Here is a 15,707-nt window from a genome sequence, read left to right as displayed (position 1 = left end):
TGCAGTCATAAACAAAAAAAAGTCAAAACTGTATAGCTGAGTACAAACATGCCAATTTTCATTTTGTACACAAAAAGGTGTTTTTAGCACAGTTCAGAAGTCAGACTTCCTGGATTTTGTTCTCACCCTTACCACATAGTTTGTTTTGTGTCCTTAGCAAGTCACAGAATCACAGAATATCCTGAGTTGGAAGGGACCCACAAGGATCCCTGTGTCCAACTCTTGGCCCTGCACAGAACCACCCAAAAGTCCTTTCGCTGCAGAATGCTTCATGTCTCTTCTTGTAAAGTTGGTTGCTCAGTTTGAGCTTCATAGCTTATAGATGCTACAAAAATATGATGCATCATTATCGTATCAAAATGAAAGATTCAGAACGGGCTATAAAATGCTACTGAAACTAATTATAATAAGCACACATTTATTCAGGTTAAACTGCCAAAAGACCAGTAAAGAAGCTACACATGGCCTCCTCATGAATACTAATAGAAATGGAAGTAGTTAATGTGATTGGCCTGAACACTGAAAGAATTAATTACTAGGAAAAAGAATATACATCTTTTTAACTTGAGTAGTTATTGGTTTTTTGGGGGTGGGAAAGGAGGGTGAAATTCCTTCTACAGAAGAAGGAGTGTACAGCTTTGCTAAAAATGCAGAGCATTTGTCTAGATTCCAAATGGAGAAGGTGCAGCTGAATGATACGATAATAATGTATGACAGCAAATACTTTATAGAGACTTCATTGTCTTCTCCATTTCCCTGAAAAGTTCAAATCACTTCCTACCCAGTTTTAGTTGCTAAAATAGTCATTCTAGTTAAACTTTGGGGTGAAACAGGTTCTTATTTCTATTTAACACATATCCTACAGCAGCTTTGAGAAGCTATTGTCATTTTTTTCCCCTGTAAACAGTGGTCCAGCTCCTCTGGTTCATTATTTAACAGTAAAATGCCAGAGAGGGATTAAAGCTGATATGACTGGGAGGTGCCCTAAAGAACTACCTGAGGCAAAGGCTACTTGAGAAAATCTGTCTTCTGTTTAGGGCTGGCTTTTAAATACATTTGGTCAGCATGACCTTCTTCATTTTCAGCTGTCCAAGAGCCAGAGGGGGGTTCCCAAGTTTTGGCAGCTGTGATAATTTGTACCTCTGTGCCCTCCAACCTGGCCCTTTAGAGCTCAAGCCCCTCTGCCAGAGAGGCCAAGTGTTACTGTCCCACTATGCTGGGACTTGTAGCCACAGGCTGACCTGCTCTGAAAGCCAAACCACCTCCCTCCTCCTCCATCAGCACACAGTACATCCCTCCTCGACAAGGGCCTGGACCTGCTCCTCGCCTTCTTCAGACACTCACATCTTCTGCAGACCGGGACCAAATGAGGCTGCAATTATCTTCAGTTGCCAAAACCAGATCTATTTTAACGAATCACCTGCCACTTTTAAGATTATACCTCTCTGCTTTTCTGGCAGTTGTATTAATTGTTGCTGTGTAGTCCTCTGAAGAAATAGTTTTCCCCTATTTTTTTCTTTTCTCTGTTTATAATGAACTATATATGGCTGCATAATACATTGCAGAGAAGTAATCTGACAAAAATCCTTCCCCAAGGGAAGGAAGATGTTGTCAGTATGTTGACATAGCTGGACTGTGACTGCTGAAAGGAGAGGGAATAAAAATGAATGTAGAAAACAAAGTGAAAATACTAAGCCCTTGTAAGATACTTTAGCAGGGGTTGATACCAGCAGCAAAGATTTCGCTGTGGATGCTATAGTTTAGTTATAGGTACACATGCATGATAAGCAGTCGGACTTTATCTGTGTGCTATTTTAGAGCTGAGATTGCTCACAAGCAGATTTGGTGATGTCTGTATGACTAACTTCAAAAATGTAATTTGATGAAACACCACCCAAGACTCCCAAGCACACAAGTTAGCACAGAGATGCAGTAACAAACTCCTCTTTCAGAACAGATGTGATCTGTAGTGATTCTAAGCAATCCTTTGGGCTGAATTCTTCAAGAACTCTGTCACTTTGTGTTTTCAACTGTTATAACCATAAGGTAGGAAGAGTTCCAGAAGATGGTACTGAGATAGCCTTTTCCCTGACTACTTAAACTGTTCCCCTCCAAACCCTGTCACCTGTAGGTGACACAAATTTCTCCCAGTCCAGCAGGGAAAGGACTTGAACACAGCATGTGCCTCTCAGCCAGTCAGCGGTGCCACCGCTGGCGGACCTCACACACCACCTGCCTCAGTGGGGAACTGTAATACGGCAGGAGAAAGGCTGAGTGCCCTGCAAGTGGCACAGGGAGGATGGGCTCCAACAGCCTTTGTCTCAGGTGCTGCATGAAGCGAGCAGGAGACACCATGGCAGCCCTTCTCTACCATCTGAAGCTCAAGGCTTCCACTATGAAACTCCTTTAAGAAGTAGTAGTATCAGCTTTGTAGTAATTTTCTGGTTTTGTTTTTCTTCTTAGCTTCTTGCAATAGAGGTGAACACACCAGAGAGATTCAGCTCAACAGCTGACGTAGTGATACGCTTACTGGATACCAATGACAATGTCCCGAAATTCTCTTCTGACTACTACATTGCCAGGATCCCTGAGAACTCCCCAGGAGGCTCAAACGTAGTTGCTATAACTGTAAGTTTATTTATCTGTTAAGAAAATGCTCTCTTTTCTAGCTATTTATGGAGACAGCTCAAATACCTTAAAAATAGTAGACAATGGCACCTCACAAATCTTACCATTCATCTCCAGTTCCTTTCCAGAATCAACAAAACATGTTCCAATAAAATAAAATTGTAGGCAAGCATTCTTCAGAACAACAAATTTACTTTTTTTTTCTTTTTCTTTTTCTTTTTTTTTTTTTAATTAAAGGCCATCTGCTTTTAAGACAGATCACATGTTCTGTGAGTACTAAGAAAGCCCCAGTCAAATCAATGTCCAGCAGAAAGCTTTGGTTCTGGCTAAGTGGAATTGGATTTACTGGATTTGCTTGCTTAAGTACGAGTAAAAAGAAAACAAGATGCCTGCTTAGTTAGGTATAAGTCTCCTCCTCCTGGGAGGAATCTGGCTGCTAAATGCATAATTAGACAGTTAATGAAGGCAAGAATATAACACTAAAATGCTTAGAGCTGGGAAAGAAAGATCCCTGTTGAAGTATCTTCTCACTTTGGGAAGAATACGCTTACAGATTTTCCTCTGCTCACATTTCCATAGAAAGAAGATCAGGGAAAATCAGAGTGTTGCATGGGTCCTGTGCTGGAGAAGCATTCCCAGCCATTAGATGCAAGCTGTACCCCATTAGTGCAGCTGCTTGGACTGGAAACATGTCTCATGTCACAAAGCTCCTGGCCACATGGGGATCAGAGGGTGATGCAAGTCACCTTGCAGAGAGAGGCCTTGGAGGTAAGGGTGATGGAGGCAGGTTGCCAGAGATCTCCAGCACAGGCTGTCTGCAAATCACAAAGGAAATGAAGTTATCATAATAAAGTGCAAAAGGCAAATATTAGAGCTGGAAGAATGAAAGAGGAAAAGGAATATAAACACTACAAAAATGGTTGTTAGAGGAAATTAATAGGAATGCTGTAGAGAACAGACTCCAAACATCACTGTCTTCGCAACAAGGTGAATTAAAAAATTTCTATGAGGTGGGCAGAAAAAAAAATAAATTTACAAAAATTTTGTAAAAAGCAGTGAAACTAACCATTCTAAGCCAAGGTATATATAGCGTAGCTGAAGTTTCCATGTAAAATTTACTTTCATGTGATAACAACTCAGTGTTTGACCCAGATTCACAAATATACTTCACAAACTGAGATTCTCCGAGTACCCAGAACTACTATTCTGGCAGAAATCCCAAGTGTACAGAATGTTTCAGGAAAAGTTAGGCAGTACCAACGTAGACTGTGGTCAAAATTATGGGGTGAGAGAAACTTAAAACACTTATCAGCAAGGTTGATAGCCATGCAGGAATCAAAGACATTGTCCTAGTTTTCAAAAGAAGTAACAAATGTTTAATCAGAAAGATGAGTGAGCTAACCACGACCACCAGGAATTTAGATGGCCAGATACAATGGTACAGTATAGCATCTCAGAGCTATCAAAGGAACGGGCTTATGGCAATGACTATCACCAAATCAGTAGCTTTCCAAATCCTGAGCTAAGACTGGAAGCCAACAAGAATCCTGAACAAAGATATCAACAGTTGTAGCCATCTGCATTACTAAAAGTCACACAGGAACAAGAGTGATTATCTTATAAGCAAAGCTAAAATATTATGGATAGTTTTCAGTATTTGTTACGTGTTACTTTAAACAGAATTGATTAAAAGAGCAGAATATTAAAAAAAATCCTCTATGTACAGTAAGTAATTTTGGCCAGGGAATATACATTAATACTAAACTGATAATTAGGAAGGCTTGAGAGTGGGCAGCTTGTGTCATTGGGATTGGCTCCTTTTCTTTTAAAGGAAAGATGTGTTAAATGTCAATGAATAGAGCCATCTAGTGGCTTTCTCCCTGCTAGAGCCTCTGGGCACCAGCCTGGCCAGGAGACTGGCAACGTCTTAGCAGCTTAATTGGGACACCCAGTGACATTTCTGTGTGTTAGATTTTGCTGTTTTCTAGGTGCATAATTGTGTGGCTTCCCCCTAAAAATGTTCTGACAAAAGGAGGGAGCTTGGGTTTTTAAGTGACTTGTTTTTCAAAGAAAAATGGCCACACATCTTTTTGCAATTTCATAAAGGATGACTCTCTTATTTTCTTTTCTTAAGGCTACAGATCCAGATTCAGGGCTTTGGGGAGAAGTCAAGTACTCTATCTATGGAACAGGAGCAGATCTGTGAGTAAAAAATAAAATTAAATAACCTTTAAGCAGAGTATTAAAAAGAATTTAAAAGAGCAGGCTTGTTCTTGATCTGCTCATTTCCAAGGACGTTTATGCCATGTTCTTTGAGCTTTGTGGGGGGAAAAAAAAAAAGGAAAAAAAAGAAAAAAAAGAACAAAACAGAAAAAATGTGATCATTAAACATCTGCTTCATCAACCCATGGAATTTTACCCACAAGCCCCCAAAGAGATATAAGGCAGCTGAAGTACCAGTACACAGGATCTGTTCAATCACCATCTGAAAAATGCTTCTAAGCGAAATGGGAGATTTTGGTCTAGCTGTCAAAAGTCAATTCTGGGAGAAAAAAAAATTCCTTGCTCTTTCGCCTACCATTCTATACAGTTGTACAAATAGTTTGGTTTGAACTCTTGCCAAAATAAATCAAAGACGTCAAGACTTCCAAAGATATAAACTTTAGTTTTCAAGGCCAGTTGCACTGGATGTTCAAAGCATCATATATATGTAAAACTTGCAGCCCTACATCAGAGAAGAAGGGAATCCATTACTTGTTTGATTTTGTAACGATGCCTGGCTTCTCCTTGCCTTGGGAACAGTGTGGGGGTAAGAAGTTCCTGGTGTGTTGTTTTTGCCTACACTGCTTCCATCCCAGCAGTTCCTGTGGTCCATCAGTTGGGGCTCCCAGCCATGCCTAGCACCAGCCATCACAGACATTGCTGCTGGAAGCTGCATCTCCTGGACGTGATGGGGCTGCAGGGCAGAAGTTGGAAATGAATAAGCTGTTCAGGCACTCAGCTCCAGAATCTATTTTTCTCTTTACATTATCCCCTGGAGTTAAAGCTGAACTCCTCTTGTTAGGGTGAAAGCCATTTAGGAGGCACAATCAAAGTCCAAAATCCAAGATGTTAAGGGTGAACTTCTTCTGTAGCTAGAAGGGTACACATAGGGGAGCATTTCCAGGATGGATTATTCTGAGCTGCTCAGTAAGTCTTTAAGCTATCTGCAGACTGCATAGAGGCAAGCAGGCAAAGGTCATGTCATAGAGACAGACCTCTCTGATTTAAAGTGTAGCTGCTGGTGCAAAGAAGCTTGTGAAGGTTGTTGACAAAGGATTAAAGAAGAAAAAAAAAAAAAAAGTAGGTGCAACTTTCTTCTGATTGGAGTTGTGAGGATGTTCAGGCTCACTCTTCTTATGCTACTGAATGAGGAAATAAGGATGCAAAGGCACTTTTTCCCTTCTTAAATACATTTTTTTTTTTCTTTTGCTTGTGCCAGATTGGCATGGCGCTCCAAGGCTGGATTGATTTCTTAAGCATTGAACCTCCAGATATGCTGAACATAGATTTGAGGTTTTCAATTAGGAGCATGTTTTTTCATCACAGGGTTGCATCAGTGGAAATGCAGTTGCATTAGCAGAAAGATGAGTTTTACCTGAGTAAGAGGAATAGTGTTAGCTGTTGAAGACATAGCCATTACGTCAGTAATTCTCCATCCAAAGTGACGCTGGGAGTGGGGTGCACTGCTACAGTCTCTTCACATCTCACTGCTTCTGTTCTTCCACTAAAATGGCAATGATGAGAGTTCTGTCTGTGTGGTGAGACTGGGTTGGGCACTAAAGAGGCACTCAGCACAGGCACTGCCTCCTACCAAGAGTTTGCACAGCTCTTTCCACCTCCAGGTCCTGGCTTTCATCAAGACTTGTATTTGTATTTAACAGAGTAATGCTAACAATTGATGATTCTGGATTACTAAGTGCATGTTTTATAATCACTCTCAATTACGCTCACAGTTGAGATACAGAAAATATTTTGTCATCCTTTAAACTAATTAAAGGAGATATACAAAACCTCTCATTTGTTAAAAACCCTACTGTTTGGAGCCTATGTTGGTAGTCCTTTAACAAAAGACACTGCATTGGTATCTTCTCTGTAAATCTGAGCTTTCGCACGTCGCTTTTGATAGTGTCTCAGTAATTACAAATGTGTAGAAGTGAATTTGCTACAGATAAATCTGAACACCCTCTCCATCCCAGTGCCAGTCTGTGGAAAAGTGATTAGTTTTGGAGGACATAATGTGCCCTGCACTTCTGGGGATTTGAGAGCAGCCATTTTTCTTACCCGTTCTGAGAAGCAAAGAGTTTAAACATGATATTCAGCAACCTTCCTTTAGCTGTTGAGGAGATATCAATCGTTTTTAATTTATTCAGGACATTATCAAATACGTTGTACTTATAAACTGAACAAATAGGCAGTTCCTTAATTTTTTAACATGAAGAAATTATTCTGGAGGAAGGCCATCGAGCTGGGCATTTATTTAGGACAAAGCCTTTAACAGAAAATGCAGCTAAAATGGCTAGTGCACAATGAATAGAAAAACACCAGACAGTGTGGTGTTCACATCGCAGTCTGTGGTTTTCAAGCCTAAAGGAACAAACCAAAGATAGGTAGAGTGAATGATTCAGAAACATCAGCCTGACAGAAGGAAGGTGAAGAATACCAGTCTTTGATCTTTGAGCACAGTATTTCAGTGTTTAGAACCCACCTTTTGCCCCAGGCTATAAACATATGTTAGGTTACCAAAAAAAAATAAATAAATAAACCTCAAAATCTCTCCGTGCTTCTTTTTTTTCAGGTTCCTAATCCACCCATCAACAGGTATAATTTACACCCAGCCCTGGGCTGTATTAGATGCTGAAGTGAACTCAAAGTATAATTTCTATGTGAAAGCAGAGGACACAGATGGGAAGTACAGCCTGGCTGAAGTGTTCATCACTGTGCTAGATGTCAATGATCACTCTCCAGAGTTCAATGAAAACATCCAGGAAAAGACGATGATCATCGGGTCACCAGTGAAGATAGAGGTGAGAAACAACACAGCGTGTCACAAAGCAGAGTGCTTTGGAAAAGCCCCAGCTATGCAGTTTATTGCTCAGGGAACACGATGAATGCCTGAAAGTTGGCTTTTCCTGAGGCTTTATTCTGCACATCCATTTGTACGTAACAAATGGATTAAAGCATGGAACAGTAGTATTTACAGACTGCTGAGAAAGAGAAATAAATTCTATAGGCAGAAGATAAAGTTCCGTTACAGTATTTGAACCATTAACTGGTGGAGGATTCTGGATTATACAGTGATCATAAGAAGCCCAAGCACGATGAATGAATGAAAGTACAGGGTTTTGAATGCTTAACCTTCCTGCCATTTTGCTCAACCGCACAACTTCATTCCCTTCGCTTTGTAGAACTATATATAGCGATCCAGTGCAGAACAGGAGGTTAAAAAACATTGCAATAGCAATTTGCAGGCAAAGGAGCAGAACATCCGATGTATCCGATGTTACACATATTTGAATGCATATAGTCAAGCCTGATTATGCAACACCCAACACTAGCAGAATAAATACCACAGCAAAAAACTTAAGGCAGCTATAGCTTAGTGAGTGTGGAGCTAATCCCATTGTTCTCTATTAATTTCAACATTTGTCCCCGCTGCTGTGGGAGAAAGTCCCTAGCGATAGGCTGTTTACGGTCTCCAGATAGGTTATGATTCTGCTTTTCATCTTCTTCCCTTTAATCTTGAATAGAAATCATTTATACAAAAAGAACTCTAGCCCTGCTATTTGTCATTAGAAAATGGTGCATAGCTGGTACCATGAAAGGGTAGTTTGTTTCCACGACTAGACAAAAACAGTCAGTAAAAATTACCACATGGATGTTGTCAGAAGTGAATGCTCAAAAACTTTTAGAGTTTTATCTTCAGGCAAAGCAATAACATCTTTGTTCTTTACGTTTCCCCAACCAGGCTATAGATCAAGATGCAGAAGAACCCAACAACATTGTTGATTATTCCATCATGCAAGCAGACCCAGCCAACGTGTTTGATATAGACCAAAGCACTGGGGAAATCAAGTTGAAATCCTATATCCGTTCTCTGGACATCATCCACAACATTACAAAGAACAAGGACTGTATATGGTCAGTGGTGGTGCAGGCCAAAGACCGAGGCTCCCCTTCCTTCAGTACCACAGCAGTTCTGAAGATTGATATCACAGAGGAGGTAAGCAAATATTTTAGAAAAATCCTAAACAGTGCTGGGATGATTCTTGATCAAGAACAGCTATCAGAGTACTTTGGGGCTGACCCAATGTTAAACTCTATCATTAAAAGCAGTATCAAAATGCATCTTAAACACACCCACAGGGCATCAACCACCTCTCTAGGAAACCTGTTCCCACGTCTAACTGCCCTCTTGGTAAACAAATTTTTCTAAATGTCTAGTCTGAACCTCTGCTACGCAGCCTTGAGCCATTCACGTGCATCTTCTCAGTAGATACCAGGGAGAAAAGATGAGCACCTCCCTCTCCCCACTTCCCCTCTTCAGGAAGTTATAGAGAGCAATGAGGTCACCCCTCAACCTCCTCTTCTCTAAGTTTAACAAACCCAGTGTCCTCAGCTGCTCCTCACAGGACATGCCTTGCAGACCTTTAATGATGAGTTTCTTGCATTTGGTTGTTGGAGACAGATATGAATTAAGGACTATAGGCTCCCGAGAGTAGAGGTAAATCTCTGATCTTTTGTTTACATTCAGGAGAAAACAATCTTTTTTTTCCCCCTTGCCAAAATTTAATAGAAAGTAACTGGGGCCAGAGTGAACTATATTAGACCTTTTTTTGCAAGTCAAATGAGTGACATAGGAAAAGTGAGCAAACTTTATTGAAGTGCTTTAAGTAAATAGAAATTTGGATGTGAGTTTAATAATTGCAGTATTATTAGCAGACAAAAGACCACTCTAAAAGATAGCAAACATATGTTGAGAGTGTCCTGGTAGTCCAACTTCTTCATCCACCAAAGGACAGGCAGCAATTTATGCTGAGCAGTGCATGCTTGTGTGATTTTTATTTATCGTAACTGCCTTGCTATGCCTTTAAGTAGGTACCAGCAGGAAGGAAATGGTAGATGAGAAACACATCATTAGAGTGATGGTCTCTGGACCAGATGCGTACTGGGCAAAGATGCAAATCTCTTCCTGCAGACAGCAGCTGGCTTTCTCTCTTTTTTTCTCTTTCTCCAATGGAAACCATAAGTCTTGGTGGGTTTTATGCAACAAATAAGAATCTCTACTCGCAGCCAACAGCAGGAAAGCACACCCTCACTGCCTGCCTTCCAGGCTCGCCCTGCACCATAAGTGGCTCACAAGGGGCACCAGGTGGCCTCAGGCACTATCCCCAGCTGTTGGCCCCAGAGTGCAGGTGAGATGGAAATGGAGGTTCCCCATATCCCCCAGCTCTCCCTCCCCTCTCCGGGGTACACAGACGAGCTGTTTACCAATCTGTTAGTGTGGGGCTAGGGCTGAGGGATGTCAAGGAGAGTGGGAGTACCCACACTTCTGCTGCTGCGGGAGTTATGTCCCTGAACCGGGGCTTCCTCCTTCTATACGGGCTGATGAAGGATATCTAGAAGAAAAAAAAAAGAGCACCTTGTGCATTGGGATGAAGAGTTTCTTGGATTTCCTTCTAGTGTGTGAAGTAACATAAGCACATGATGAAAAGAAGTTGTCTTCTCCATCTCTCTGCTCCTTTTTGTCCTGGGTGTGCATGAAGTGAGGGAGCTCCCCCTTAATAAAGTGTAAACGGGAAATAGAGAGGGCTCTGAAGACCTGGATTCTTCTCAGACACAGCTATTCCTCCTTCCCATGCTCTTCTCCCTGCCAATTCCTAGCACGTATGCTGAAATAACAAAAGTATCCTCTCTGCACTTGAGTATGTCTCTTCAGCAGGACCTGCAGCACTAATCTCACTTCATGTCCTCTGTAAGCTTCTGCACAATTCTCCACTACTTCTTTCATTGATTGTAATGATTTGCATTGTGGTTTTTTTGTTTGTTTGTTTTACCCAAGAGCATCACACCTCCTTGAAAAAGCACTGAAGTTCCAGCTTCCGTGTGGGTGAGTTACCGTGGTGGTGCAGGAAGCTCTTGCTTGTTCCCAGTGTCCCAGGCACAACAGCCACTGCTAGCGCTCTGTGCAGGAAGCAGTCTCTTGGTAGAGGCACGTTGTGTGCGCTCTCTTTCCCTCCCTCTCTCTGACTGTTACGAATCTACATGTCATCCTTCATGCTCCAGCTGCACAAAGTCTCTCTTAGTTAGCTGTTTGGTGGGTATTTATGTATTACTGATTTTGGATAAGGAAGATATTTTTGAATGCATCCTCCAGAGGTTTCCCGCAGTGTTAATCACACCAAGTAATTAAACAGGCATATTTTCTGATTAACATTTACCACTGCAATTAGCGCGAGGCTGTGCCCTTCGAGATAGATGCCTTGTGGCTAAGTTCAGCAGTATTGCACATCAAAAGGACCTTTTGCTGTTGGAACAATATAGCAATAAAAAATTCCAGAGGCCTTTTAATTTAACCGAGTCTGTTTTTATGGAAATTGGTATTGAATGGCATTTGTTAATCTCCTATCCTTTCTCAACAGAGTAAGAAGCATATGCTGAAAAAGCCATGGTTTTTGCACCCTAATGTCACTCAAAAAATCTATTCCTGCTGCACGCAATTTTCACTGGTAGCTGATCCCCCAGTCCTGATCCTGAGGGTTGGCCTGATGGGGGATCCCCCTGCCTCCTCGTGACTCTGCTGAGGTCCTGCTAGGATAGAGGGGCGTTTATTTACAGCTCTTCACAGCCCAGAGCTTTAGTCCACATTTAGAGAGTATAATCTGTGACACCTTTGGTTCTTAATAGCTTTGGCCACTGATTTAGACTTCTAAATATACCTGATGAGTACATTCCCCTGATTTAAAGGTTCAACAAACTCACAGAAGGTATATTTCCTTCTCTCTTACACACTCTGCAACCATCCCTGCAACAAGGCTAGGTCTAATCTGAGGCAAAACCCAAGAAACGCTAAAAACGTGGAAGTGGGCTCCTCACAACCAGTGGTTTGTTTTACAGATGCACTTGCTCAAGTTGACACAACCTGATTTGTCTATAATCCGTGATGGCTTGGGCTCTTAACAGCTTCGCCTGCTTACTGAGACTTCTAAATATAGCTGAGGAGCCTTAGCTGCTCCCATGCTTAAACAGCTCAGCCACATGCTCCTGTTGGGTCCAACTTCAGGACGATGCACTGCCCACTCGTTCTGCGTGCTGCAGCCCACGCACTATGAAAGGCTCTTGAGAAGCTGCCAGAAGGTGTGGATGTCTGCACGCTGCAGGCTGTTGTAGCAAAGAGTAAAAAGTGAAGGAAGGAAGTCGCCCTTTCAGTAGCAAAAGGAGACACGAGCATCTTCTTCGGTAAACTTGGGGTTTTGAGGAGAAAGCCACTGTGAAGGAAGGATGGTGAGAATAAGGTCCATGTCACAGAGTCATACCTGTCCTGAAGCTGCACAGTGCAGAGTCCATGAAACCAGCTTCAAAGGCACGTGTCAGTGTTGGAGACCGGCCCCTCAAAAGCTGGCAAGTCCCAGGGGTGCAGAGCCGGGCAAATCATCACACTGAAGGGATGCTGGCTGAGGAGCTTCCCTGCAGGGGACAGATGGCTGCAAGGCTTCTGCATGAGAAGCCCAGGACCACACGTGTGTGTTAAATGATGAATAGCTCATGGCATGTTTTATTCCAAACGGTTGCTTTAATCTCTTTAATTGCATTCTTGTCCCAGGATTGGACATCCCCTTTCTCAAAGCTGATACACAGCTTAGCTACTTCCAAACTTCTGCCACAGTTCTGAACTGTCTGCCAACCCTTCTCTGGTTCTCATTATAGCTGTGAAATCGCAGCAGAAGAACCATCAGAACATTATCTGTTGTGAGCAGTGGTATTTTTAACTCCTCTGATGGCTGTTGTGAAACAGAGCATTTCTTCCGTGTTTAGGCCCAGAAATATGACAGTGTTTCCCATTACAGCTTTAATTTCATTGTGCATCTGCCATTGTTTAATCTGTTCAAGAAAAATCAGCACTTTCCAAAATGCAACGTGCCTCCTAGGGAAAAAATACCGGCTACATAAATTACCAAGCAGCGCTATTTGATGGCCCAGTTCTGACGCACTGCTGGTAATGGTGCAGTGCCTTGGAGGTGCGTTGGTTGTGCAGGGAAGTGCTCAGAGACAAGGTACTTAAACTTCAGTGTCCAAATGCTCCCACGCTTTGACTGTAAGAGGGTGCTCAAACCGCTCTCAGACCTGGACTCTGCATTACCTGACTGGGTCACGGGGATGACACAGGATATTGTAGCTTTTTGGTGACAAATGCACTTACCATAAGCCTGTCTGCAGGACAGCTAAGATGATGACGTTCCAGGCTTGTTTTGCAAATCACTCTTCCCATTTATCCTGCAAATGTCATGCCCACAACAAACAGCAATTTTACCACTGTATGCTTACAAAATGCCGCATGTTTTTATGCAAACATCACTGAGCAGTTCTCATTCAAGGCTTATTCTAGGCAACGCTTGTATAGTAGCATCCCAGTAATTAGAACATAGGCTGAATCAGCTAACTATTAATGGGTTTAGCTTCAGTATTAATCATCTCTTCATACCTGGAAGTTCTGAACAAGTATCAAACTTAGTTAGATGAGGGGCAGTTGAATGAAACCGTGTTCTGAAACTCACCATATGATCTTCATCAGTTCTCAAACCTGGAACTGCTGTACACTGACAACATGGGACACGTACTTCTGTCTAACCTCATTTATTCAAGATTTGCAAATAGCTAGTCAAATAATTATTACTGATCTATATAGCATCATCTTAAGTATATGTCATCTTTCTCATGTCAGTTCTATATTATGTAGCCATCTGTGGCACGCTACAGAATAGATCTCGACAACACTCATAATTATAAGTGGACTCATTTCAGGTCATGTACTACTTAGCAGGGTTTGTCTGACACTTAATTCATCAGATTTTCACATGAAGTTAAGGTAAGCTAGGATAGAATTTCTGCCATCTGATGGAATTTAAGTACACAATATCTATGTAATGCACAACAGCAAAGCTGATGTTGAATCCAAACTCTGACAGTCGTGGGCTGCTTTGCTTTTTCTAGCTCAGGTCTGTTGCTCGTTGAATAATGGGAAAACTTTGCACAACAACAAAAAAAAAATCGGTCCCTACTTGTAAGGTAAAGTGGTCCATGACTTCCAATAGCACGTATTTGCCCATTTGTCTTTGCCAATAGGAAACATTCAGATTATGGGAACAACGGTCTTGTATAATGTGCCTGAGGTAGGTTGTGAAAATACAGAAGTGAAGACACTCAGCTCCCTTTATTTTCCATGCTATCCGTTCCATAAGCGTCTCACCCTAGCTCCCTAGTTGTATATATAACAGATACTCACCTCTTTCAAATACAACCACGCATGGGTTGACCGTTTCTCTTATTTTTGACATTTCCAGATCAAGTCCAGGGTAAAATCCTATATTTTAGGCCTCAAGAAGCGTCCATGGACGATATTTGGAATTTGCATGAGTGGCGTCCTTTCCACCATTTCTGTAACAATGGTGATCTCCACCATCATATACTGGAAAAGTGTGAAAAGATCCAAGCTCTACCCGCAGGGCAAAATCCGCAAAATTATACGGGGACCTCCGAGACGCACAGTGTGCTAAGCTGCATAGTGAACTGGTCATTCATTTGTCCTTAATATGCCATATGTAGCTTACGTCACTGCTTATTTTTCGTATTTCTGAAAACAAAGCTCTTTAGCTCTAATCATGTCCCTTACCTCAAAGAGTTTTGTTATGTCTGTAAAAGAGTACTTGAAAACAGAATGCAGCACATACCTGCTAACTACTCATTTGTACACTGTAATTTTATAAAGCGTAGTTTTCTCATAATCTTTTAAATGCCATTTTCAGTAATGGTCCTATAAACTGCATCACCGTATCACCTGCGGCTGTTTTCAAAAGATCATTTTCTACTCATAAACTTCTGTTTGGGTTCAATGCTATTATTCCTAGGAAATTATTTCTGACATATAGTACAACAATACAGCTGCAGATCCCGGAGCCAATTATTTTCTTGCTCAGTTCTTGCAAGTTAAACAAACACTGTGGTGATAAGCAGGAATCTGCCCTAATTTGGCAGTAAAACTCCTGTAAGCTTTTGTGTTTGACCACCATCCTTCTCTCAACACTGCAGTGCTTGCCCAATCTCCTGCTCCAAATTGTGCAAAGCTGGACTGGCTCTTTGACTCTCACTTTTCTTTAGAGACAACTTCCAGTAGTGGCCCCTGCTTGTCACATATTTTGGACAAATGAAATTTCTAGGTCGCTGTCTGTCCCACAGAGTAAGTCATGTGTTTTCTTTGTACTCTTTTACAGACTCTTCACAAAGGGCCTATGGCCGCCTTTTTGATGCAAACTAAAGATAACCCCATGAAAGCCTTAGGAGTGCTAGCTGGTGTCATGGGCATAATGGTGCTGATAACTATCATGATCTCTACTGCCATGTTCTGGCGCAATAAGCGCTCCAACAAAATCATGCCGGTAAGAAGGATCATAAAAAAGAGGCAGCCCCAGCCATCCCGCACGGTGAGGATGGAGTGGCTGAAGTTCAAGAGGCCCAGCAATGCCGCAGAGAAGTTTGTCGTCGAGGATGATGCACAGAGCCTGCAGAACGAGAACAGCAACAACAACGTCCAGGTTGCCCCCATGCCACCAGCCGCCCCCATGCCCCCGCCACCCCCTGCCCTGGCTTCCAGCGGGGATGCCCCAGGGTGGCGGGTGCCAACCGTGTCCGGCTCCCTCACCCCCAAGTTCATCAATAAGCAGCTGAAGAAGCGAGGTCACAGCAGCGCCCACAATGCCCTGGTGTCAGAGCTCAAAATGAGGTTTGAGAAGAGGAACGCGGCTATCGGCGAGCCCCACATCTAG

At 42.2% G+C, this 15,707-nt stretch overlaps 1 protein-coding gene across 1 annotated transcript in view; it reads left to right on the top strand.

The window, feature by feature from the left end:
- CDHR1 (cadherin related family member 1) overlaps positions 1–15,707 on the top strand; it is a gene marked incomplete at both ends in the record, with an annotated part of 43,221 nt that extends 27,514 nt beyond the window's left edge. Inside the window, 5 exons of the mRNA XM_084289941.1 lie at positions 2,464–2,628; positions 4,763–4,830; positions 7,466–7,694; positions 8,636–8,890; positions 15,156–15,707. Coding sequence (XP_084146067.1) covers positions 2,464–2,628; positions 4,763–4,830; positions 7,466–7,694; positions 8,636–8,890; positions 15,156–15,707 — 1,269 coding nt within the window. The remainder of the gene's footprint in view (positions 1–2,463; positions 2,629–4,762; positions 4,831–7,465; positions 7,695–8,635; positions 8,891–15,155) is intronic.

This window comes from Netta rufina, assembly GCF_964035555.1.
Source record: "Netta rufina genome assembly, chromosome: 7".
Classification (NCBI taxonomy): domain Eukaryota; kingdom Metazoa; phylum Chordata; class Aves; order Anseriformes; family Anatidae; genus Netta; species Netta rufina.
This window is presented reverse-complemented; position numbering and strand designations above follow the sequence as displayed.